At 39.1% G+C, this 23,830-nt stretch overlaps 2 protein-coding genes and 1 long non-coding RNA gene across 4 annotated transcripts; 1 reads left to right on the top strand and 2 right to left on the bottom strand.

The window, feature by feature from the left end:
* LOC110058218 (FAD-dependent oxidoreductase domain-containing protein 1-like) lies at nt 1-15,383 on the top strand. 2 transcript variants are annotated; one of them, XM_089275215.1, is made up of 9 exons: nt 1-798; nt 2,832-3,061; nt 4,047-4,141; nt 4,513-4,655; nt 6,352-6,609; nt 7,890-7,994; nt 8,336-10,061; nt 14,564-14,593; nt 14,906-15,383. In XM_089275215.1, exons 1-7 carry the CDS (start codon nt 670-672, stop codon nt 8,588-8,590), a joined length of 1,215 nt encoding a protein of 404 aa, XP_089131341.1. In that variant the 5' UTR covers nt 1-669; the 3' UTR covers nt 8,591-10,061; nt 14,564-14,593; nt 14,906-15,383. The 2 variants fall into 2 exon arrangements, with proteins under 2 accessions (XP_089131341.1, XP_089131340.1); XM_089275214.1 differs by having other exon boundaries at nt 8,336-14,593.
* Nucleotides 4,138-6,356, bottom strand: LOC149101987 (uncharacterized). The gene is made up of 2 exons (XR_016202534.1): nt 4,934-6,356; nt 4,138-4,628 (listed from the first exon to the last, which is right to left on the bottom strand). It is a non-coding gene; the product is annotated as an uncharacterized LOC149101987 (long non-coding RNA).
* LOC149101986 (molecular chaperone MKKS-like) lies at nt 12,093-18,206 on the bottom strand. The gene is made up of 8 exons (XM_089275213.1): nt 17,973-18,206; nt 17,753-17,844; nt 16,475-16,654; nt 15,432-15,663; nt 14,647-15,057; nt 13,831-13,985; nt 12,872-13,128; nt 12,093-12,508 (listed from the first exon to the last, which is right to left on the bottom strand). Exons 1-8 carry the CDS (start codon nt 18,027-18,029, stop codon nt 12,111-12,113), a joined length of 1,782 nt encoding a protein of 593 aa, XP_089131339.1. The 5' UTR covers nt 18,030-18,206; the 3' UTR covers nt 12,093-12,110.
* Nucleotides 18,207-23,830: the final 5,624 nt, after the last annotated feature.

Genomic DNA, 23,830 nt, shown 5'->3' with positions numbered 1-23,830 from the left:
ATTATTAGAGGTTGTCCGCTTAATAGAGGTTTATAACAATTGCGCAATGAATAACCCATATTTATTGCCGACATTTTGATACTAAAATGGTTGAAATCTTATGAACAGATCGCGATCAGAGACGTTCTTGTTATTATTGTTGAGTGATTATTCTCCTTTAAGGTGGGAAGGGGGGAGGTGTAGGCGGAGCAAGGAACTTTCGAGGTGAGGGGGCGGTTGTACACTGGCTAGGAACGGAACACTTTACGGAATTTTTAATGCGTGCCAGTCCGAGGTGACGACGTCCGCCCCTGGCATACATTTCTTTTTAAAAATTGACAAGTTTGGGATCCCATATCTTCATGAGTTTGCAACAGGTTCTTATAAAACACATCGCATGTTTGTTAAATTTGGCATGATAAATTGATCGGCGGAGGTGGGTTTTTGTCTATATGAAAAATACAAAAATTGTTGATATTGCGTGACATCTGTAAAAAGATCCATTGTTTAAAAAAATGCAGAACGAGACAATATGTCACGCAAAATTTACTTGAAGCAAAGTAATAGGTAAATTCAAGAGAAAGTGAGGTGATCTCTTGGTAAATTTCATATTGAAGCTGAATTTTGCGTTTGTCTATCGTTGTTCTTTGGAGTAAAAGTATCAGGAGCCCATGACGGGTAGCTGCATCCATGGAGAGGAAATTCTACGATGTTGTTATCATTGGAGGTGGTATCATGGGGTCATCATCGGCTTACTTTCTTGCGAGCAGAATGACGCCTGAAATTGGTAAAATTTGTGTAATTGAGCGTGATCCTACGGTAAGTTATATCAAACCAACTTTGGTGAAGGAATCTAGTCACACAAAGTTGGCCAAAGTTTTGGCACGTTAGGCATGGGTCGCACTAGAGTGAATTCTGTTTGCTTTACCAAAAATTGGGTCAAAATTGGAGCTTTTCCTAATGCGACCCCTACAAGCAAAATTTGGAAAAATTTGTCAGTGGACCAAAAAGATCAAAGACGCCGTAGTGTATGGGTGGAACAGGCAGATTTTTCCAAAATCGCCCAAAGAAAACAGAAATTCGTTAAACAAGTCAACTGCGTGTTTATTTAAGAAAATTGATGGACAGTATGCCTTCACGGGAAAGCATCATTGTTTACAAAAGCGTTTTATCTTTTTTACACAAGAATTTAGCCTTGTCGTGTGGCTTCATCTGCGACTGGAAAACGAACCCCCCAAAAAATTGGTCAGTGCCGTTATTTTTGGGTCTTTCGGACCGACCAAAAAAAAAATTCGCTCTAGTGCGACCCATGACCCATGCGACCGTAAATTTAATTGTCCTGATATAAAAATAATTCCAACAACGGTTCAAGCCGGACAGAGCGTTTATTTTATAGCTGACTAAAAAATAACAAGATGCAGTTGTAAATGCGTTTAATCTACTTCGTTTAATTTACAAAAGAGCAAAGCATTAAGATAATATGCTTTTTTGCTAAAAAATTATTGTTACGTGGTTCATGACACTTTCCACTTAATTTGCATTACATGGTAACAGTTTCCAATGTCTGTCGGCGCTTCCTTACGACCTCTTTAAAACTGTGGTATAGAGTCCTAAAGTGATGACGTCACAAAAATAAAAGTTTTGAAATTATGGGATATGATGTCATATTCTTATAGAGGATCCTAAAAGATGCCCTCATCCCAAAAATTAGCTTTGAATTGCAATTCCTGATAAAGATATAAGGGATCAAAGTTTCATAACATCCCATACAACCCTTCCCAATTGGTTTCAGTTCCTTCAGTTTAGAACTGACTCAAAATTAGAGAGATTTATATGGGGCAGTACCAAATTTTCATCCTTTATATTTCGGCTGGGAATTACAATTAAGCGGTAATTTTTGGCAAAGACCCTTTTTTAAGGACGCTCTATTCAAAAATGGTGCCAAATCCCATAATTTCTCAAATTTATTTTTTTGTGATGTCACACTTTAGGACTCTATTACGGGTCATGATCATTGTAAACCACAGACCGCGGACAGACTGCACACTGCTCATGCAAACCCAGGGTAATATGCAGTCTGAGGGTAAAATGAGGGGTAAAATGCAGTTTGCAGTTTGCATTTTACACTGACCAATTATTGTTACTTTTTTAGGACATCATCTATTCTTTGAAACCTTGAGAAATCCCCCCAGGGGGAGGGGGGAGTTACTTCCAGAAAAAATTGGTGGGGGTGTGCGGCCCGCTTCCCAAAACCCTTATCCTATTTATGACCAAAATCTGCAATATTCCCTGCCCTATTTATGACCTAACCAAAACTCGAAACCCTATTTATCACCTGACCCTTAAATCAAACCCCTGTTTCAGACTTGCATTATAATTAGTTCCCTAGTCAGACCTGCGTTATAATTAGTTCACTAGTTAAGACCAATGTTAAATTACCGTAAACATAATTTGTGGAGGGCTTTTGTTGATTTTCTTTTTGATAATGGTGAAAAAGTGGCTTCTTCTTAAAAATATACCCATACCAAGGCTAGAGTGCAAAAACCATACCCTATTGATGACTAAAATGGCCAATATCGGCTAAAATCGATACCCTAGTTATGACCAAAACAGCTAAAAGACCATACCCTTTAGGGCCGCACATACCTATATAGCCCATATAAGGAAGTACCCCCCGCCCTCCCCTGGAGAAATCATCATATAGAAGTGTTGTTTTTCTATACTGTCAAGGTGTATGTGCTATATGATGGCATGATGCCATGATGCCTCCTCTAGTCAGACTGCAAACTCTTTTAGTGATAAATTTTACTTTAGTTTTAAATATGCTTGTTTTGTTTTTAATTTTTACACAGTACTCAAAGGCGACAACAACACATTCACTGGGTGGAATTAGACAGCAATTCTCCTTGGCTGAAAACATTCAAATGTCACAATATAGCTTTCAGTTTCTGACAGAAATTGATCAACACTTAAGAATTGAAGGGTGTGAACCCCCTGACATCCAGCTTAACAGACAAGGTTATCTGTTTCTGGCAAGCAAGGAAGGAGAAGAAAAAATGAAGAAAAATCATGATCTCCAAAGGTTGGTGGCTGCCTTAACAATGATGAAAATCAGGAAATCAGTAGTAATTAATTAATCTAAACGCATTTGATACACTATAATTTAGAGATTTAGCAACCAAGTCAATGACATAAGGCACAGAAATACGGTTAAAGCTAGAACAAAACTCCAGGAGAAAGATCAGTAATGAACAAAATGTGGAAATCAGGAAATCAGTAGTAATTAATTAATCTAAACGCGTTTGATACACTATAATTTAGAGATTTAGCAACCAAGTCAACGACCTAAGGCACAGAGATACAGTTAAAACTAGAACAAAGATCCAGAAGAAAGATCAGTAATGAACAAAATGTGAAAGAAAGTACATTCAATTCCTGAATAAAGAAACAACAAGAAAAAGTGAAATATCGTGGCTTAGATGCAGGTATGAAAATCAATGTTGTATTAAGCCGCTAAGGGAGAGTAAGATGAAGACAAAAGTGATTAATTAGTAGGCGAAAAGGTGAAGTGCTCTTAGACTTTTGACCCGGGAGGGGGGAGGTACTCCCTTATATGGGCAAAATAGGTATGTGCGGCCCCAAAGGGTAGGGTTTTTCAGCTGTTTTGGTCATAAATAGGGTATCGATTTTGGCCATTTTGGTCTTAAATAGGGTATGGTTTTAGTACTCTAGTCTTGAATTGGGTATGTTTCTTGGAAGAAGCTACTTTTTCATCATAATTATCAATAAGACCATCAACAAAAGCCCTTCATAACTTATGTTTAAAGCAACTGTGCCAGCCGCAATGGTCATAAATAGGGTATTGAATTTTTGGGCAGGTCATAAATACTGGTAGCAAAAGTCGCAGATTTTGGTCATAAATAGGGTAAGGGTTGTGGGAAGTGGGCCGCACAACCCCACCCAACTATTCTGGGAGTAGCCCCTCCCCCACCCCCCGGGACATTTGACCAGATTTTGGTTCACTGGACCCATGCATTATGTTAATGCCTCATTTTACATAATTTCAGGAAGCTAGGTTGCCACGTCAAACTTCTTTCACCCAGCGAACTCAGAGTGCAATTTCCCTGGCTCAACACAGACGGAATAACACTAGCTTCGTTGGGTAAGCATTATTTAATATTTGTATTGCATTTTAGGAATAAATCAACCCTTATTAAAAGTTGGATCATTTCATAATGCAATTCGAGAGTTTTCATTGGCTCAGCCATCATGGGTTATGAGCCATTACACCATGCTGTACAAATATGGTAAGCGTACGTGTGATGTTTTGGGGCATTTTTATTTGTATTTTAGTCTAGTTTTCTATGTTTTGGGGGCGTCTCTAATAAAACAATTATTCCACTCACGCTTGTCAGATATGAGATGATTATAGCCAACTTGGCGCTCATGCCTCTAGCTCATTGGCTATCTACCACCTCATATCCAACGCGTGCTCGTGGAATTGCTAATTGTGTGATCAATGTAATATTTCAGGTACAGGAGATGAAGGTTGGTTTGATCCATTGTCTTTGCTGAAGGCCTTCAAGAGGAAGGCCACACATTTAGGCGTGGAATACATCTCTGGAGAGGTCGTGGACTTCTTTTCAGATCTGAATGGACAAATAAGCGGTGTTAAGGTTTGAGTTATTGTATTTTATCGTACTGCTGACCAATTTAGAGATAATGTGCCAAAATTTATAAAGGCAAATTAAGATAAATGTCATTATCAAGTTTTAAACAAATAAATTTGTGGTCTTCTACTCCCCAAATCAATATATTTTTTTATAAAACAACTCTCCTCAACTCGGTTGGAATTTAAAAATGAGCTTTTCGAGGTCACATTCCACAAAAGTTAACAAAAAACTACCCCCCTAAGTTTTAAAAGCTTGTGTTCATTATAAGAACGATAACTTACTAATGCATGGCTCCAGAAGCATGGAATTAAGTTCATCCTGTCCATAACAAAGTTGTCCTCTGAAAACGGTGTTTTGAGTGTCTTTTTTTTTTTTTTGGAAATGGGGAAAAACCTACTGGTAAGAGTTGTAGTAATAAGTATAGCTGCCAAATTACCCCAGCGACTCCTCCTTTTTAATTATTCAAAATGGCCACCAACAAAAGTTCGAGAAAATCAGACCCTAAAGTGGGGTGTAAAAGTGGGTCATTGTGAAAAGTGGGAGCGACGGTCCCACTGAGCCCTTCTTTTTAATTTATTCAAAATAGCTGCCAATAAAAGTTAGAGAAAATTGCAAAAAGTGGACAAAATTCTGGTGCGTAAGGGGGTACTGTACTGGTGGGGCAAGGGAAAAGTGGTGCGAGAATGACGTCATGAGGAGGGAGTTTTGGGTAGCCAATCACAGGGTGCAGCATGAGGTTGAGGTTTTTTTGAGGAGGAGGGGCTGCTAGGATGACGTCATGAGGAGGGGTATGCTCAGGCTGAGGATGATGTCATGAGGAGGGATATGCTCAGGCTGAGGATGATGTCACGAGGAGGGGTATGCTCAGGCTGAGGATGACGTCATGAGGAGGGGTATGCTCAGGCTGAGGATGACGTCATGAGGAGGGGTATGCTCAGGCTGAGGATGACATCATGAGGAGGGGTATGCTCAGGCTGAGGATGATGTCATGAGGAGGGTGGTGACGTGATGGGGATTCCCCCTCCTCTTCCGCCTCCTCTCCTCCGTTGTGTGGGTTGACGTTGGGAGGGGATACCCCTTATTTTTGGTGACGTCACAAATGGGTGACACTCAGTAACCATGCATTTCGAAAATGTTCAGTAACTTTTCACTGAAACTGAAAATGGCAAATTGCAAACATATTTTCATTAGCGCTTTGCGTCCAGAAACTGAGGGACAAATCGAATAAGCGAAAAACAAAATTTGCTTTGACTTGTAGCTTTCAAAAGATGATTCAGACACTCACAATTAGAGGTTGTAAAATTCTATTTCAAAATTTTTGGTATAGTGCATGTGATTGCCAGCTTAGTAAGCGTTTATTTGATATAAGGGTTTATCGCTTGGATGCGAGACGCCTCTGAAGATGTAAAGTAACCTTAAAAAAAGACTTCAGCATGCAACGACTTTCCACTTAAAATAGGCTACATTGTCGATCCGAAAGTTGCATTAATCAAATTTAAAATCTGCATTGTCTGTATATAAAAAGTCAAAATTGAGTGGTAGTGATAAGGAGCTTTTGAGTGAATTGTCTCCTTTCATGTGCATGGCACAGCTGTAGACCAATCACAGGGCAGCAACAGTCATTATATTATATGAAATGTTATACATTGATACGTTTATTTATATCAGTATCTTCCCTGCTGCCCTTCTGTCTCCTTAGGTGGCTACCAGTTCCTCTCCAAATAATCCACAGACCGTCGACTGTGGAACAGTGATTAACGCTGCAGGTCCGAGTGCAGGGCATCTCCCAAAGAAGCTTGGGATACATTTACCAGTCGAACCAAGAAAACGGTTCATTTTTGTGTTAGATGGTGCTGAAGCGTCCAAAATAAATGAGATGCCATTTGTTATCGATTGTTCTGGGGTAGCTGGTCGTCTCGCAGGCGGTGGTTTTGCTTGTGGCATGTCACCATTAATAGTGAGCATCTTCTGTAGTTTTAGTTTCCTATTAGGTTGACTAAATTGGAACTTAATTCCAATTTTGAGTCTTCAAGAAAATTTCAGGCAATTGAGACCAATAGGCGATGTTCGTATTCTTGGCATTGACCTGGAACAAGCTTGCAATGGAGGTTCATGCAGGGACTTCCCGTCACTCTACGCATGCTCAGAGTCAAGATTGCCCACGTCAGCTCGCGTTTTTCAAGACAAGGTTCCAGTTGCTTAGCAACAGTGACGTTTCGTGATGACGATAAGCTGACGTCATGTTTTTTTGGAGTGCTTTGAAAAAGACTACCCATACTTAGCTAATAGTGTTGGCGAAGGTGCTTATGGGATTGCCTATTTTGGGGGAGTGCGTGGGAAGGGGCTGGGTACCGTGCATACGGCTGGCGCGGCTGAAATTTGGATTGACCAATCAGGATTCAGCAGGCGGGAAAAACTTTACTGTCTTGACGTTAATGTATGTTAACAGGAAAGGCATTGTAATCGGGCAACTTTTCTCGCTGGAGATTGCATTAAATATTCACTAACCAGCATTTACATTTCCAAAAATCATATCAGATTGCAAAAATTGAAAAGTATGAAACATTTTGTTTCCCTAAGCTTCCAATTTGGCGCCAAAAATGGGTCACCGACAAATCGCTCGTAGTTCGTGGAGTGTCGTCAAGTAAGATATTAGTTGCGTTATTCTGAACGAAATATGCTGTTCCTCGTCAAATTAAACCCGGAATTCTCAAGTTAAGGTCAAAGCGACTTAAGCATTGTCTCTACTTTTGCAGCTGCGAAGAAAAACACTATTATCATGTCGTTTCGGTAGGACAGCTCGGTTTTAATGCCGCTCGCATTGCGGGCGGAGCCGCCGTTTGCAAGGTACGTTTTAATACGAACAGAGTTTTCGCATGTCGGCCTTGCATTTTACGTCTTCAAAATACCCCTTGTTTGGGAGTTTTTCTGCTTGTTACACAATTCAAAGAAGAATATATTGCTCTCAGAGCATCTTCATTTAGTTGCTCCTTAGTTCTCCAACTGGTACTCTCGTGGATTGCCGTTCTGCCACATTTTGTTCTTTGTGTCCAGCCCCAATTACTCCATAACCGCTCAAGAGTATTTTTTTTTACCCAAGCCTTCCTCTATTTTCGAAAGAGAGGGGTGGTCTGGACCGTAAGTAGCCTGGATAATACTGCATAGATTGTTTAATTACTTGCTTATCATCAAAAGGAAATTTCTCCGTAAAAACATTTTGTTATTGTTTTAACACAGGAAGATGACCACGAATCTTCTGATTTTGAAATCGACTATGAGTATTTTCACAAGAGAATTAAGCCAAATTTAGTTCACAGAATTTCTGCATTTGAGTGTCTCAAGGTAAGTCCCTCAGAGTCGTTTTTCAAATGTTCTTCTATTCTCGTTTCATATTAGGCAGCGTAAAAACCGTATTTAGCCTGGAGTTTATGTCTGTGTGTGTCGTTTGGGGCGGTGAGGGGATCACAAAGTACCCTTGTCAAACAATAATGCCACACATCCTAAGCAAGCAGGGAACATTTTGGAAACTGACGTATCTAAGTCAACTATGTTTTCAGAGATTTTAAACTTAAATTTCTGTTTTAGGAAAATGTTTTTATGAATACTTCTGAAGATACACAGTATTATGTTTAGCCAAGGTGTAATAGGATCAGCGCTTGTGATTTTATCTTTCAATTCACCAGGTCAAGAGCGCCTGGGCTGGCCACTACGAGTACAACACACTGGATCAAAATGCCATTATTGGACGACATCCCCAGATAAGGAATCTCATTTTTGTGAACGGCTTTAGCGGTCACGGCAGTCAGCAGTCTCCCGCTGTAGGGCGAGCCGTCAGTGAATTAATTTTGGACGGTGGATTTCAGACAATTGACCTTACAGCATTTAGCTACGAGCGTGTTACCAAGAAAGAACCATTGAGAGAGACGAACATTATCTAGCTTGATGGTTATGGCGACTCGTTAGGCTGACAAGACGTAAAATTGGTGTCAAAGGGCGCTTTCCATCCGACCAAAACTTCAGGTTTGCATTTCCGGAAATTTCCAGAGGCAAATAGAACAGCATTTTCTACAATTTACCGAAAAGAGAATATCCTCGTGAGCTTTCCCTAAATTTTCGAAAATGTTGTGTGATTTTCGGATTTTCGGAAACTTTCTCAAGAAATTTGCCCTCGTTTCGAAAATTCCGGAATTTTGGTCAAATGGAAAGCACCCAAATTTGTGAACATTTTCTAAATAACAACGTCATATCTGAGGTGATCACATTTGATTGAAAATGATTCGAAACTAAACGTCGTAATGTACTCGATGTATTCTGGTTCTCAAAGGGAATATGGCTCCGGGACTTCGGCTTATAATAACAAAGAATTCCGAAAACATGAGGTAATTTAGAGGCCCTCTAAATTTTCGGAGCGTTTGAATTAGCGACTATAGTTTATTTTAATTATAGATAGTGATTCATGCGCCGACTTTCTTTCGATGCGTTATGTGTAGTATGTTTTAAGTAGCCACATGTGATAAATTCATCATCGTTACCGTCATCACAGTCCTCTTTTAATCATCATCATCATCATCATCATCATCGTCATCGTCATTATAACAATTACTATTCTGGTAACTGATCTAATCTATGAACTGTTCATCAGTTATCGATTACGAAATTATTACAATAACGTCAAGTCAATAACTGGTATTACGCGGCTGCTGGGAAAACGTCGTTGGGCGACGTCTTTAACGCCTTATGGCCATGATTGTGTGTCGTGAATGACAATGATTTAAATAATTATTCGCTTGCGTTTGTGAATGTAAACAGGTTGCCACTGCTAACACGTGCGGAAGACGATATTACACCAGTGATGGGCTCTTGATCACACCCAGACAATGTTCCATTGAGGACCGCGAGCTAGAGCGATTTCTATTCCAATTTATATTGTATTGCTCCTCGAATGCAACGAAAAAGGCAACAGCATTAAAATCACCAGCTGCAGATAAAATTAAATGAACCGGCCTTATTCTGTTAAGATTCTTGATTAGAAGAGGAAAACCTCCTGAAGCAAATAAAAGACAAGGCATGTGCTTTTTAGAAACCTCAGCTATCTTTTAAATATTCATGACACGAGAACTCAATAATTGTTCTCGCGAAAGCAACGTGTTCATGGCAGCTTCGATTAAAACCTGCTGTCGCCGAAGTTTCATTGGATAATTTCTGAAACGAATGTTCTGCTGAAAGTCGGCGGGAGGAAGAACGAGTCTTTCTATTTTAAAAATAGCACGAAACTTCCCCAGTTCCCTAAGGCGATATGTCTAGGATTCACATCAGGGCTGGTGTATTCCACAGGCCGGGCTGAACAATATTTCAGGGGCGTCGGTTAGCCGAGCACGCGCAGCACGGAACAGCTCTGATTCAAGACAGGTTGGTCTTATCATTTCCATTAGGGTTATTTTTTTGCCATTGAGATATTCAGATTTTCGATAACGTCTTAAATATATCTGCTGATTAAGTTTAACAGTGCAGTTTGCGCACTTACTCCGGGTTGCAAGTCAATTTGCCCCACCATTGTTTAACTGGACTGCAAGCGCTTCTACATAAAACAACAAGCTGAAATCCGTCTGCTTTTGCACGCACTCCATTTTAAATCATCGACCTCCCTTACAAGACTACTTACTCGCTCAGTGTTTCTGTAGTCATCACTATCTGCCATCAAGTCGAATCAACAGGTTTGTCATTGATGTCGTTGCTTAGCTGAAAAACGAAAAGATAATTTATAAATGTCTAGTGAAAGGACTTCAAAGTTTATTTAAGGGATTTTAAACCACACGCAAAAGTATCAATAAGCGTGGCTTGGATATGTATCATGAATTCGTTTGGAAACCGTCAATTTCACAATTTCAGGTTTCTTGCAGGAAGCTATTAGTTTTTCGTATGGTACAGGATAGTAAAGTAAACACAAAGCCGATAGCATTAACCACAGAGCGAAAAATTTAAATGATTAAATAAGTTCCACTACAGACGAGCATTGCAGTTGAGGGCCACGTGCGCTCAGCCAGATTACTATAACAAAAAATTAAACTTTCTCTGAAAGCTTCTACACCAGGGATGTTATACAATTTTATGTTTTGTAATAGCAAAAGACGCCTTTGATGAATGAGTTTATGGGGTCATAATATCATGATATATCGAATGAGGGGCGTCAAACATTACGCATCGCGAAGAGGTTTTCTTTTGAATTTTCTATAGAATATACCTTTAAAATAAAGTTAGCGTTCGTCATTCGTAGTAGTGCTCGATCTTCCCGAGAGGTTTCAATAGTTTTTTGTGTGACCTCTTCAGCTCGTCGATGATTTCCAAGTGCTATTGTTACTCGATTAATACTCCTTTATAAAAGTAACACATTTTGAATTGATAATTAGGTTACCACACCCGTCTTGCTCTTTCTCTCCTTCTTTGCCACCTTCACTCCGTGGGGAGCAAAGGGCCTCCGCAGTCTTGTTTGCAACAGTTATTTGGGTTGTGTGTCGAAACGCTGCCGTTTCCTCAGCGGGCAGTGACAGTGCCTAGACTTTCAATTCATTTACCCAAGTTTGGTAGATTTCTCCAAATGAATCAAAAAACATAAATTCACTAACGGTCATACTGTCTAATTTCACTTCCGTTTTGTTGTCCGGGTTGTCCAAAGCCCGATTAAGCTAACCCAGGATTAGCGAGAATTTTGATTTAAGTTGTGTAACTTTTGGGGAAGTTTTATGTTTATACTGTTTGTCCTTCTGTTCTGAGTTTGACTAAGCTCAAACTTCACAAAACGTAAACAGTACAACACATTTTTATATAGGAAAAATTAATACTTCGGTTAACTTTTAATCCTGGGTTAGCGTTAACCGGCTTTCGAACAACGCGACCCTTCAGGAGATCTAATAGTATCTAAAAACAATTGTCGGCGCTTTTTTAATGCTCAGGGTAAACAGGGCTGCCGGTAAAACGCCGATTATGATAGGAGTCATTTTCGATTCTTTCCGTTTCGAATATTTTGTGGCGTTACTCTCGTGGCGTGCTGACCACTGTAAATAAAGGATTGTTTTGCTGGCTTTCCACTAAGATGGAATAAGAACTCAACGCGTGCATGAAGATTTTAATTGCCTAAGAAAGGGGGGCCAAGGTACGGCGCTCTACTGTGCCTTTCATACTGTTTTACTTAGTGGTCAAGCTGACAGGCCCAGTTGTAAGCTCTGGAGCTTCTTGTTCCCTCGGACTTGAATCAGAAGGACGTGCAACTTTCATCTATCAAACTCCCCCCCTCCTCCTCCAAAAACCACCCAAAAAAATTCAAGACAAATGATAAAAAAGAGAATACTAACCTAATTGTGGTTTATAAAACTGGAACAGAAAAGATGACAGGGAAATTATTTCTAAGACGTTGAAAACAGAACTGAACCAATAGGCGGCACCGTAAATATCTTGCGAGTTTTAATTTCCCGCCACACTGCTACAAACTACACAGTGAATTCTTACTATAGCATTAGCAGTTTCAAATGCAGTCCTGTAAGAATTTATCTTTGTTGCGTACATATCGAGGACAGCATTGTCAAATATTTCCTTAACACCCACTGTGCAACAGCTGTCTCTGTTATCACCAGAGGAGTTCTCGACATGTCCCAACATGCTCCACTCTAATGACTGATCACATGACACCAAACCACACATGCAGTGAAGCACGCTGGGCTTAAGATCCAGTGCTCCGGGAGAAAGACTCCAATGATGCTGATTGGCTGAGTCAGTCACGTGACTGCCACCGTCATGCTCTAGGTATCCGGCCAAGGATTCAAGGCAATGGGCTACATTGTTGATGATAGCAACAAATTGACCTAAGAAAAAAAAATTCCTAGAGATTAAAGTAGGAATTATAAGGCATGTCCAAGGACGTCAAACTAACTTAAAAATAATTCAATCAATTTGCATTTCAAGCCAACAGGCAAGCTTCATCAGCAAGCTTGCAACTTGGATTTCTAGTGGCAAGTAAGGTTACAGGGTCGTCACAGAGTTTCCAAGTAGCAGCATTTTTGCTGGAGAAGGTGGCTGATTTTGCCATCTGTTTATAAGGAATGGGAATACTAGCTAAGCAGGGTAGCCGGCTTAGATCAAGAAGTACAGGTGGTTACTGTTGAAGACCCTGAGGGTTACTGCTAAAGCACACAAAGCTATATACCAGTGCCAAACAAGGTGTTTACCTCTAGTACAGCCAAGATCTGCAGCAATCTTTGAGCCATTCGTTTTCCCATACTGTCTCAAGAATGATGCTAAGTGTGTGTCTAGACATCCAGCACCAGGCACCACATATGGGCATCCCAAAGTCTCATGTAACGCACTAACAGATGCTTGACAAACTGTCTTCAGCTCGTCAAGGGATGTCTCATCTGGTGAGCACAGCAAAAGAGTACACACAGAAGATGAAGTTAATGAGGACTCTGGCACCAAATGAATGTAGCTGTTTAAAAATATACCAAAAAGAAAGGCAGGTTTGCTAACTGGCCTTTTTGCAACCAGTTGTCACTGCATGACATTTACCATGCAGGATGATACATGTAAGCTCTGCAAAGGCATGTACCTCTAATTCAAAGCAAAATCAAGGTTGACTGGTTGGTTAGTCCCTTAAGTTTGTTTGGGAGACTGCTGTATTGTTTTGCCATCCAGCTTGGTGCATTTTGTATCATGTGACCATTGGATGCAGAAGGCCCATTTATTTATGATATTGTTGTCATTGTACACTACAAGTATATGGTGAATGAAAGTATGGACTGAAGTGATGCTTCTGATAGAAGAGTTCAACCAAGTCAAACCAAACCTGGCTTAATAGAGTGGTTTTCAATTGAGTGACGTAAAACCAAAACCAAACCATTACTTACCAATTAGACTATTCCACCAATCTCAAACTCTAGTAAAACCAAGACTAACGTAACTGCCTGATTGCTTTTGACACTCAGTTGAAAACCGCTCTAAATCTAGTAATTTTATTAGCAAGAAGCAGGATCAGAATAACAGTTCTGAAAAAATGAAAACTAAGGGTAAAAGACATTATGTAATCATAATTACCAAAGGATGGAAATTAAAATAAAGTGATGTACATGTAGAGTACATGGTGGGTTGTACCACCATACATTAAATGCACTATTGAATTTAGGAAGCTGACCTTTTGTCATTCAACACCATATGTTTAATCTTCCCGACTTGACCAAAGCTTGATTCAGTAATGTCCATGCTGAAAGTGCTCAGGATTGTTGCTCCAGTCAGACGTCGCACAGCAGAGATGTGAACAATGGATAGACGGTCAATCACATAAGCACCCTATGATGAAAACGAAACAAGTTATCAAAAAAAAAAAAAAAAAAAAAAACTAACAAGTGACTGCTGTGTACAGGTCTGTCAATCCCACTAGTTGTACAAAAATTGAAATTGTTTCTAAATTAGCTGAGTTTTAGATTTCATTTAGATCTCATTTCTTCCATGAAGACTACAGGGCTGCCAGTCTTGCTATTAATTGTCAGCGATAATAATTATTGTTGCCATGTGCCACAAGCAATACATACAACAAGAAACAAACAAAAGACAGTGCAAATTATGCATTATCTCAGTATATTATGTCTTTAATCCCTTAAAAGAAATTAGTCTACTAGAACTGTCTCACCCAACAAAACAGCTGTCAACCACTATTTTGGGTCCCATTTTTCATCTCATGACAGAGACATTCAATATTTCAGTCAAAAACACTTGTATCTATCACATACTATGCGCATGCATAGTCCTTAAGATCTCTGTCTTTTGGACATGTAGGACCTTAGATTTACAATGATATCAGAAACACTACACAGCTGTATGCATGACTAGGTGAATTCTTTAGCTTAACTCCCAGTTGTATCTTGCAGGTGAATAAATGAAGTGAAGGCAGCACTTAGGTAGGTGCCCAAATCTGTTTCTAGGATTATGTCTGCCTGGGCTGGATACAAACCTTATCTCTCAAGTACTGCTTCAGTGCTGGATGTACGCATTTCTGGCAAGCTACCACTTTAACTCCAATAGCTAGCAACCAATCAGCAACCTTCAACATCTGCTGTAGCACAGCACTCTCCATGTTAACATCATGACCACTTCCTGCTGTCTCTATTTTAACGTTGTCGCTAAACCATTCATCAGTGTCCCCTGCCATTGAGACATTATACAAAGCCACTTTGGCATGATGGCTTAAAAGTGCTTTTTTTCTTTGAAAGGTTGCAACATCAGGGGCCTGAAGAATGACACCTTGTATGATCTTGGATTCATTGACAGGATCACCCTCGCAAGTCACTATTTGGACTGACTGAAGGTCTGTGACAGACACTGAAGAGTCTTGGGAATTACTTGGCAATGATTGAAGAAATGCCTGTGTGTTTGATCAATGCATGGTGTCAAACCATTGTGACATTGTGACATTGTGACATTGTGACATTGTGGAATAAAAAAGTTAACAAGGTTTATCTCAAAAAGAATTTCCTGTTATGTCCTCTTATTACCATCCCTGATCAGAGTCAAATTTCACATCAAACATGTGTTTTTCTAAGTTTGAGTCTAAAGCCACCGTATAGCATGTTAACAAACATTCAATGATTGAAGCACTGGCCTGGGTAGTTATATCTCTTTAGCTTGTGTAAGTCATGTTTGAGGTATTAATAAAAACTTGTACTTAAGTGAGTGCATTGGCACCTTGAACATGTATCCACCGCTAGATAAACACACAAAAAATATTAAATCCTGTACCTTGATGACGAGCACACTTAAATACTGTTTCTCAGATTCACTAAGACGACAAGCAGGCTTTGTTCCAATTATGCTGTTTACAATGGACAGCATGGTCTTCATGTTACCAATATCAATGTTCATTTTCCATCGACATGACTGTAGGTGACTGGTAATGACTTCCAGTGAATGTTGACTGATCTGAGTGATGAGGGCTCTTGGGACAGGCAGATCAAGGGATGACTGTATTAGACTATAACAGAGAAACAATAAGGATCAATAAATCTATGCACACCTCTACAATTACCAGTAACAGTTTTCTACAAAAAAAGATAAACTAGCAGATTTGGTCCCTGACTATAACTGCAAGATTATATGAGGTCTCATACAACTCTCTACTTTCAAAACGTTTCTTTCCACCTTTTTTTTAAGGTGTTAAACCCAAGGTGTGAGCAAGTTGTTGTTGCAATCATTCCAACTACATTACATTTTTTGTACATGTTCCGTACCAAATATGGGACTTTCATCTTACTAGTTTCATCTTTGAAAGAGAAATATAATTTAACATTTTTGCATCTGATACATAACGGACAAAACTTTCAATGTAGATAAGACAATTCTATATTTATAGTACCAACTGCGCTTAGCCATAAACCTGCCTTGCAGGAAGCCCACTCTTAAACTAAGTAACATAAATATAAATTAATTGATAAACAAGTAAACAAAGAAAATACAACCTAGCTAAAATGTAAGTACATAAAATTAAAATGACTTTTTTACAATAAAAAATATAACAATATAACATTGTTGAAAATGGAAGTAAATTCATAAATTCAAGAATTTAATAATTGATATTATAAAAAATTATGTCATAGATAAATTTAAATTTAAAATCTTACGTGACAAATCTTTCTTTTAAAATTCCTTTGTACCAGTCATGGTGCATGTTGTTGAAACGTTTGAAAAGTAAAACTGTGTGCTTAATTTGTCACGCTTCATGGATGGATGCAATGTGTTGTATGTGTTGATAGATGAAATGCAATTACATGTAGGTTAATAGGCACCTTAGTAAGAGAAGTGCTGTTCTCAAACCACCATCACTGTAGCCTTCAAGATGGCCTTTCACAGCAGATAGTATCAACCTTGGTATGGGGTGTGACAAGCCAGACAAGCTGTGAAGAATCTTGCCTGATGTTGATGTTACAGTCACATGACCACCAGAGGATGACTGGAAGAACTTCAACCTGAGTATCAGACAAGTATAAAGATGGGAAACTTCACATGTTTTTAAAATAAAGATAAATGTATTGTAGTGAAAAGTATTGAATGAAATTATTGTTGTATCGGTACAGCTATTACTTTGTACAGTGTGACACTAGATTCCATTGTCACCTAGCTGGCAGAATGGATATTTATCTTCCTTCAGTTATAAATTAACTGAAGCATAACGGAAAACAAACCCTTCCCTTCCAACAGTTGTGATGGGTTTTATTGCCAAGATGATCCAACAATTACATATGGTTAGGCTTCAAGCTCAGTACTCCTCTCACAAAGTCAAGCATCCCAACCCTCATGCCCGGACCCCACATGTACAAATGTCATGTATTTAAAATAATTGAAGGGGTGGGATGATGTGTAGTAGATGTCAAATTCTCACATATGGCCAGGGTCCCCTCCCCTGGGTTTGACATCAATGTACATTAACAAATCAGTCAAATACAGGTCATGAATCAGCAAACTTTATTTAGTGCTAGGTCTTTGGAGAAGATACCCTGATTCCAGACGTTTTCTCACTCTCTTCATATCCTAATGTTCAAATTTGTGCCCTGAAGTAGCGAAAATGAGTCACGAAGCAGCAAGTGAGTTCAGTTTCTTTTTTACACTCTTTTTGACCACCACAAAGATGGCTTTTTGTGATAGAAAAAGAAGAAAGAAAACCCCAGGGACCAGGGTATCTAGCAGACTAAACCCTTCATTACCTGGGATATTAACAAAATGGGATCATGTTTACATTAGGTGGTGCAGGTTGATACTGTTGACCAATATGTTGACTGATACTCGGTCGATACATCAGCCAGGTATCGGCCTTGTATCAGCCTTGTATTGGCTGAGTGTCGGTCAATATATCGGTCAATATATCGGTCTATAGTGTCAGCCGACACTACAGTAAACATGATTGACAGCATGTTATTGGCTAAGCTACAATGCAAGTAACAAATTAAATACAATGACCACTAAAACGTGGGGAGGACCAATCAGAATTGAGTGTTTTATTTTATTACAATAAATTTACGCTTACATTGATATAGTTAGGGATTTTATATGTAAGAACTTAAAATTACCTTCCATTTGGTCCAAGCGCTGTCTGAACTAAATCCTTCAATGCGCGTAGCGAGCCCTTTAACTTAATATCATCCAACGGCTGCACTGCAATCTGCATATAATTCAAAACACTCATATTAGGAAAATACATACCATATATAAGCTTCAGCTACTAAGTAGTTTATTTTTTTAAAAAAAAAAGCTGCTTATAAGTGAAAATGCATCTTCCTGGCAGCCTACCTGAGATGTCCATTCGTCTTTCGTAGACAGCCTTGAAGAAACACTTTTACCCTCCATTCAGGTCATATGCAGTATAGCCATGTGTATTCTCCACAACTGTGTAAACTCTTGACAAGAAAATAGGAAATTTTGCCTACAACATGACGTTAATTGCAGGAATGGCTCCGAGCCTTTTGATAGTAAACCGCTGACCGAAACTATATATGCTGACATACTTGCTTACATCAAATACTTTGGCCACCGGTTTGGATAATTAATTAACGCAAGATGTAGCTTAGATGTTGTTGTTTTTATCACCGGTTATCAGAGCAGGTCGTTTGTGTCTTTTCAGTTGATAAACTAATCACAGAGCACTTACCTCACATTCGTATTTTATTTTATTTTACTTTATTATTTTTTTTCACGTGATCAGTTTCAACGAACCCAGATCAGTGCTGGACTAAAGCGGTGACTATTGACGACTATTCGCCACTATCCATGACTGTTCACCACTGCACTATTCGCTAATCGAGTTTTTTTAGACACCCTGCTAAAGGTCAGGAAATGGTCAGGAAAAAGACATTTTCCCTATAAAAAAGGATTTGTTAAAAACTTGTCAGTCATAATGAATGGGCGGAAAGGAGGGCTGCCCCTGAAGGCAGGCTAGAAACCGTTACTATGTCTGTTGTTTATTTGGTTAGAGAAATGTTATTTTTATCAAGGGAAAGTCAGAGAAAAGCATTGTTCTGGACCTCTAGTTTTGTCTCTAACTCAAATCCTTGCATTGTGGGTAACAAATCATGTTTGGAATTCAAGACAGAATTGATGTTAAATACATTTATCAGAATTATTTTTGATATGTTTATATTTTTTGCTTTTACAAAATTTTAGAGTCCCAGTGTTGTCACCGAATAGTCCGAGCACTGCCTTCCGTGCCTGTCATGGTAAACACCTGACACCTTTAGTTTTCAGGGCTTGGCTCTGTAAAATGCCACCACAATTGAGAATAAGACACGTTGTGCATTTAAAACGCGGCGATGAATATCAAGCTCCCGAAGACACATGTTCAGTCTTTCCTTGGGGTTTTAAGTGATATCACAAAGGACTTCAAGAGTCAACTTCTTGAAAACTATTCAACGAATTTCATTTGAAATACCTGTGCTTTTGTAGAAGAAAATAACTGGCGACTGAGTGCGTGCTTTATTCGATATTTTTTTATTGATATCATTGTATGCTCTATTGTTTGACGCACAGAAATCTCAATGAAATATTCTGATGCAGCAAACACTTTTCTAGTGGGTGGAATGAATTTTAATCAAGTATGTAAGGAAGTCTCAAAGGACATCCCGTTCATTTTAGTGTCAGGGAGCGTCGTGTGTTGTGAAGGTGAACCAGTATCTTCGTCGATGTGCTCCCCTTCGCAGATAAGTATACGCTTTCGTTTTTGTATTTCTTGACCTTGTTCGCTTTTCGCCTCGTTTCGCTACGCTTGCCCTTTTCCGCAGTTTAGTGGTTTAGTATAACCAGTTCGTTGAGCAATTTTTTACGTCCACACGTGAAGAAATTGTTGAATACTGGGAGGGTGTGAAACTTTCGGAATAAAGAATTACCAAGTTCGTTTAGACAAGCACATCGGAATAGCAGGTTTGAAAGTTTCTTACTGAATACCACATTTCAGAAATACTAGCTCTCTTGTTCGTCGTATTTGTAACTGTTTAATGTTGTCCACGATGGGTCTGAACTGCAGGTCACATTCCACAAGTCAGAGTACAGAGTCACTGTGCTGCAGATAAATAAACAGCACCAAGATTCAGTCTCCTAGCCCTAATTAGCCCTAGCACTCTGCGTAAATGTTGTTTTAGATCGAGGGGAAACTTTTGGCATAGTTATTCATCAGTAGAGTAAGGATTTCTACTCTTGACCTGTGGAATGTGACCTGTGTTTTAGACACGGCTTGTTGTCCATTGTTCCGATGCTCTGAGTTGCTAAGGGTATGAAGATCTGACTGAACAGTTTTAAAGTTACGTCAATAATATTCCCTGAGAATTTAAATTCTTTTCTCATGCAGGAACAGTTTGTTTCCATACAACCGCTGAACTTACTGCTCGTGAATGTTTTAATTGGAGTTTAATTTAGTCGGTTTTACTTTGAGAGCGACTTTGTTGAGATGTTATACAGCCATCCTTGTCCTTCGCCACACGATTGATTTCTGATACATTTTCGGGTAAGTAATATCAAAATATTTAGTTAGAATTTTAGAAATAAAGGCAGATTTGAGTTATAATTGTATTGTGGCTTTCCTTCATTCATCCTCATGTTTTCATAATTGTTCACATTTTCGTGAAATCAGAAATTACTTGACGAATGGAACCAATTTTGAGCAAACTTGCGTTGAATTCTGGCGAGAAAATAATCCTAAGAGAACATTAAGAAATTTGTTAATGCAGGCGATATTGTCCGATGTTATATGGCCGGTTTCTAACTACCAAACTGATTGACCGACTGATAAGACCTCAAACTCAAAGGTGATATATTTTTGACAGTTTCCTCTCTCCTTCTGGCATTAGACGAACAGAGGGGAACCCAAAGGAAATGTAACCATTATGAGCTAGACTACGAATAGTCCCTCTTTCGCTTAGTCCGTCGTGCGGGACGCGAAAGAAAACCGCGAGAAAAAAATGGCCGCGCGAAATCCTGGAGGCGAGGAGAGCGCGAAAGGAGGGACTACCGCCTAAGCCCAAGAGTTTGAATTATATGCGTTGCTCTCACAACGCAAAATATGATTGGCTTATGTTAGGCGCGTTGACAACGTGTTGTCAACATTCGAGATACCTGTGACGTCTTGCAGGAATGTTTTGGAACCGGAGCAAATCGAAGCGGTACCAGAGCAAATCGAAGCGTTGGAATCGCGCTTCGCAAGCCGTGATGTTCTTGCGAATCTGCCAACAGGCTTTGGAAAGATTTAAATTCATCCAGTGTTTTGTTTGGCAAAGCTTTCTGCCTCCAACCCGACTGCGAGCGTGTCAGTGATTTCGCCGCTCAACAGCATCGTCTAAGTCAGCGAATATCCATTCACTGAACTTGGCCTTTCTGCCGCCCATTTGAAAGATTGATCCGGACTCTCACTTGAAACCGGACATTCACCTGAAATTTTCCGCTGCTATCGGCAAACATTTCACCGCAGTTGGATGATCTCCTATGTATAATGTATAATGTATAATGTAAATTCTCGGTTGAAACTCTGTTGAAATTTTCGCAATAACTTTTAGACGCAGCGAAAATCCTTACAAAAGGCCTCATTCGCCGTCTTCTGTTTAAAACTTCTTTGGCAGTTTCGCTGAACGAACACTGAACGAAGATATACTTCTCAAGGCATATGTTTTTGCCTGGCTACTTGAAGAGTAGAGTAGAGCAATTTTATTCAGATCTCCCTGGGCTATTGATAACAGGCGATAATAAGAGGACGTCAAGATGAGAAATCCTACACCGAAAAATCACTCGGCCGTGAAAGGGCAAACCCTTGGGCTTAGGCGGTAGTCCCTCCTTTCGCGCACTGCTAGCCCCTAGGATATCGTGCGGCCATTTTTCTCTCGCGAATTTCTTTCCCGCCACGCACGACGGACTAAGTGAAAGAGGGACTACTCGTAGTCTATTATGAGCAGCCGTGTTCAGCTTTGAAGCTACGTTCTCTCCTTATCAGTCTCTTCATTTTGCGATCAACTCCAATTTCAGGTAAATTCTAGGTTTTACTTTATCTTTATTTTACAAGTATGATCTGACCTTGTTGCAAAGTCTGATTTAAAAATTCTGACTAAGATAGCTATCACGATAAATTGATTGCTATGGTTCAGTTTGACCCTTGCTGCAATTTTATGATTTTTTTGTTCTAGTGTATTGTAATTTAAATTAAAATGCAGCAGAAACCTTTTTGGATTGCAGGTTGTAGTTCTTGGGCTCTAGCGAACCCTGGTAGTTGACTACAGGAAATGACTGATTCCAGATAAGTACATCGTAGTTTTGTCATTTGTTCGTCGTTTTCCTGGTAAACGATTTAATTCAGAGCAAGATTGATCGAAATACAATATACCACCAGAATCCCAGACCTAACACGTTTGTACTCAGTAAATTTTCTGAGCGAAAAGAAAGCCAGTCACTACTATAAAATGCATTTCTCTAGTCTCTTGATTTCAGGCTAGCGAATACAATGTAATATGCCTGAAAATAGCAACATCGTACAACTACAAGACTGTTCTATTGAATAAAGGAGATTTACTTCATTTATTGACATTTGCTCTCTATTTTCCAAGGTTGAACACAGAGTGCACGTGCATTGAAAGAAAATGCAGCCATTTTAGATTGTAGTGTTTTACCCTTCGCTTCGATGCAAGTAGACGACATCTGAAAGATTTTATAGTCAGATAAGTTCGTTCTCATTTTCTTAACTCTTCTGTCTTATACCATTTACAGTATCAGTCCAAGGAAGAAAATAATTGATTTACTTTTGTTATGTAGAGTACATCCTGAGGGAAATAACCAAATGAACTGTCTTCATGTAGCAAAAAAATAATAAGTTTATACTGCTTTGTGCGTTTAAACGCTGCCTGAATAGTATTTATGCTTTAAATGTCTCTGTGAACCGCTAGGTCTGCATTTTTTTGACCAAATTCCTAAGCCTAACGCAGTTTTTAAAAGTCAGTGTATCAAAGCTTCCTCTTTTCTTTTTCATGCAGGTTTTAAAAAAGATATGCTGAGAGAAAACAAGACCATTTTGTACGACAGTGCGTGGCTCTAATGTTCTTTGGTACAATGTAAGTATTGCAAACATCTTGGTTCAGATAGACCAGATATTATCTTCGCAGTTTTCTATTCATTAACTGAGAAATGTTGTCTAAATGTACCACCAAAGCTCAGCAGTAAGGTTCATAAAATATTTTTTGCCGGTGTTAGAAATTTATTTGCACCTTGCCTCACTTGGTTTCTGGACAATTTATGAAACGAAGGACTGAAAATTCGCCAATGCAAGAAAAACAACTTCGTTAGCTCTTGGACTCAGTGGTTTCAATCAGTAGTTCACTGCTTGCTAATGGCTGGAAACGCTTTTTCTCTACAATAAGTCCAGCACCTCAAATTTTCCTTTTTTTTCGGTTTCAGTCTAAAGTTAATAAAATCTCCTTCCATGTCAATACATTTTAAAGTATCTTGCAGAGAAAATCTTTAACTATTTTAATGTCCTCGGCAGAACCAGGAAGTTTGTTTGAGATTTGCCAGCCAACAAAAATTTAGTGTTTTCTTAAATAATTTTACCGTACAGTATTGATACCTGCTTTAAGAAGTCACTGCAGAATTGTCTGTTATTAAATTTATAAACACGTCTCGAATTTGTTGATGAAAAAAATAGTTCGCTTTAAGTTTAATCTCCCTTTTTGCCAGGTGAACTCGGATATTGAAGAGAAAGTGAGGCCATTTTGGATTGCAGTGTGTAATTCTTGAACGCTGGTGCACTATATATGACATATTGGAAAAATCTTAATTCAGATAAGTTCACCCTTTCCTTATTTTACTTGAATCCTGGGAGTAGTGAAAGATGAAATTTTGATCGTGTGGTGAGTTTGGGACAAAGAATTGAACATCTCCGTCCGTGACGGGATTCGAACCCATAAACTCTTACATACCGGTTGGGCAACGAGGAATTGTTCTGATGTCGGAACGAATTCTTAAAAGTACACGATTGCGAGAGATTTGTTCATCAATTTCAATAAAGTAAAGCTTTAGAAAAACACTGTAAATGTGTATTTAGGGGCAAATATTCGAAATTAACGCAACTGGAAATCCGATAATCGTTGAAAAGTAATTTAATTTGTTGTTTTCTGCTCTTTTTA

This window comes from Orbicella faveolata, unplaced genomic scaffold (assembly GCF_042242905.1).
Source record: "Orbicella faveolata isolate gen_17 unplaced genomic scaffold, um_ofav_v1 contig_36, whole genome shotgun sequence".
Lineage (NCBI taxonomy): Eukaryota > Metazoa > Cnidaria > Anthozoa > Scleractinia > Merulinidae > Orbicella > Orbicella faveolata.
This window is presented reverse-complemented; position numbering and strand designations above follow the sequence as displayed.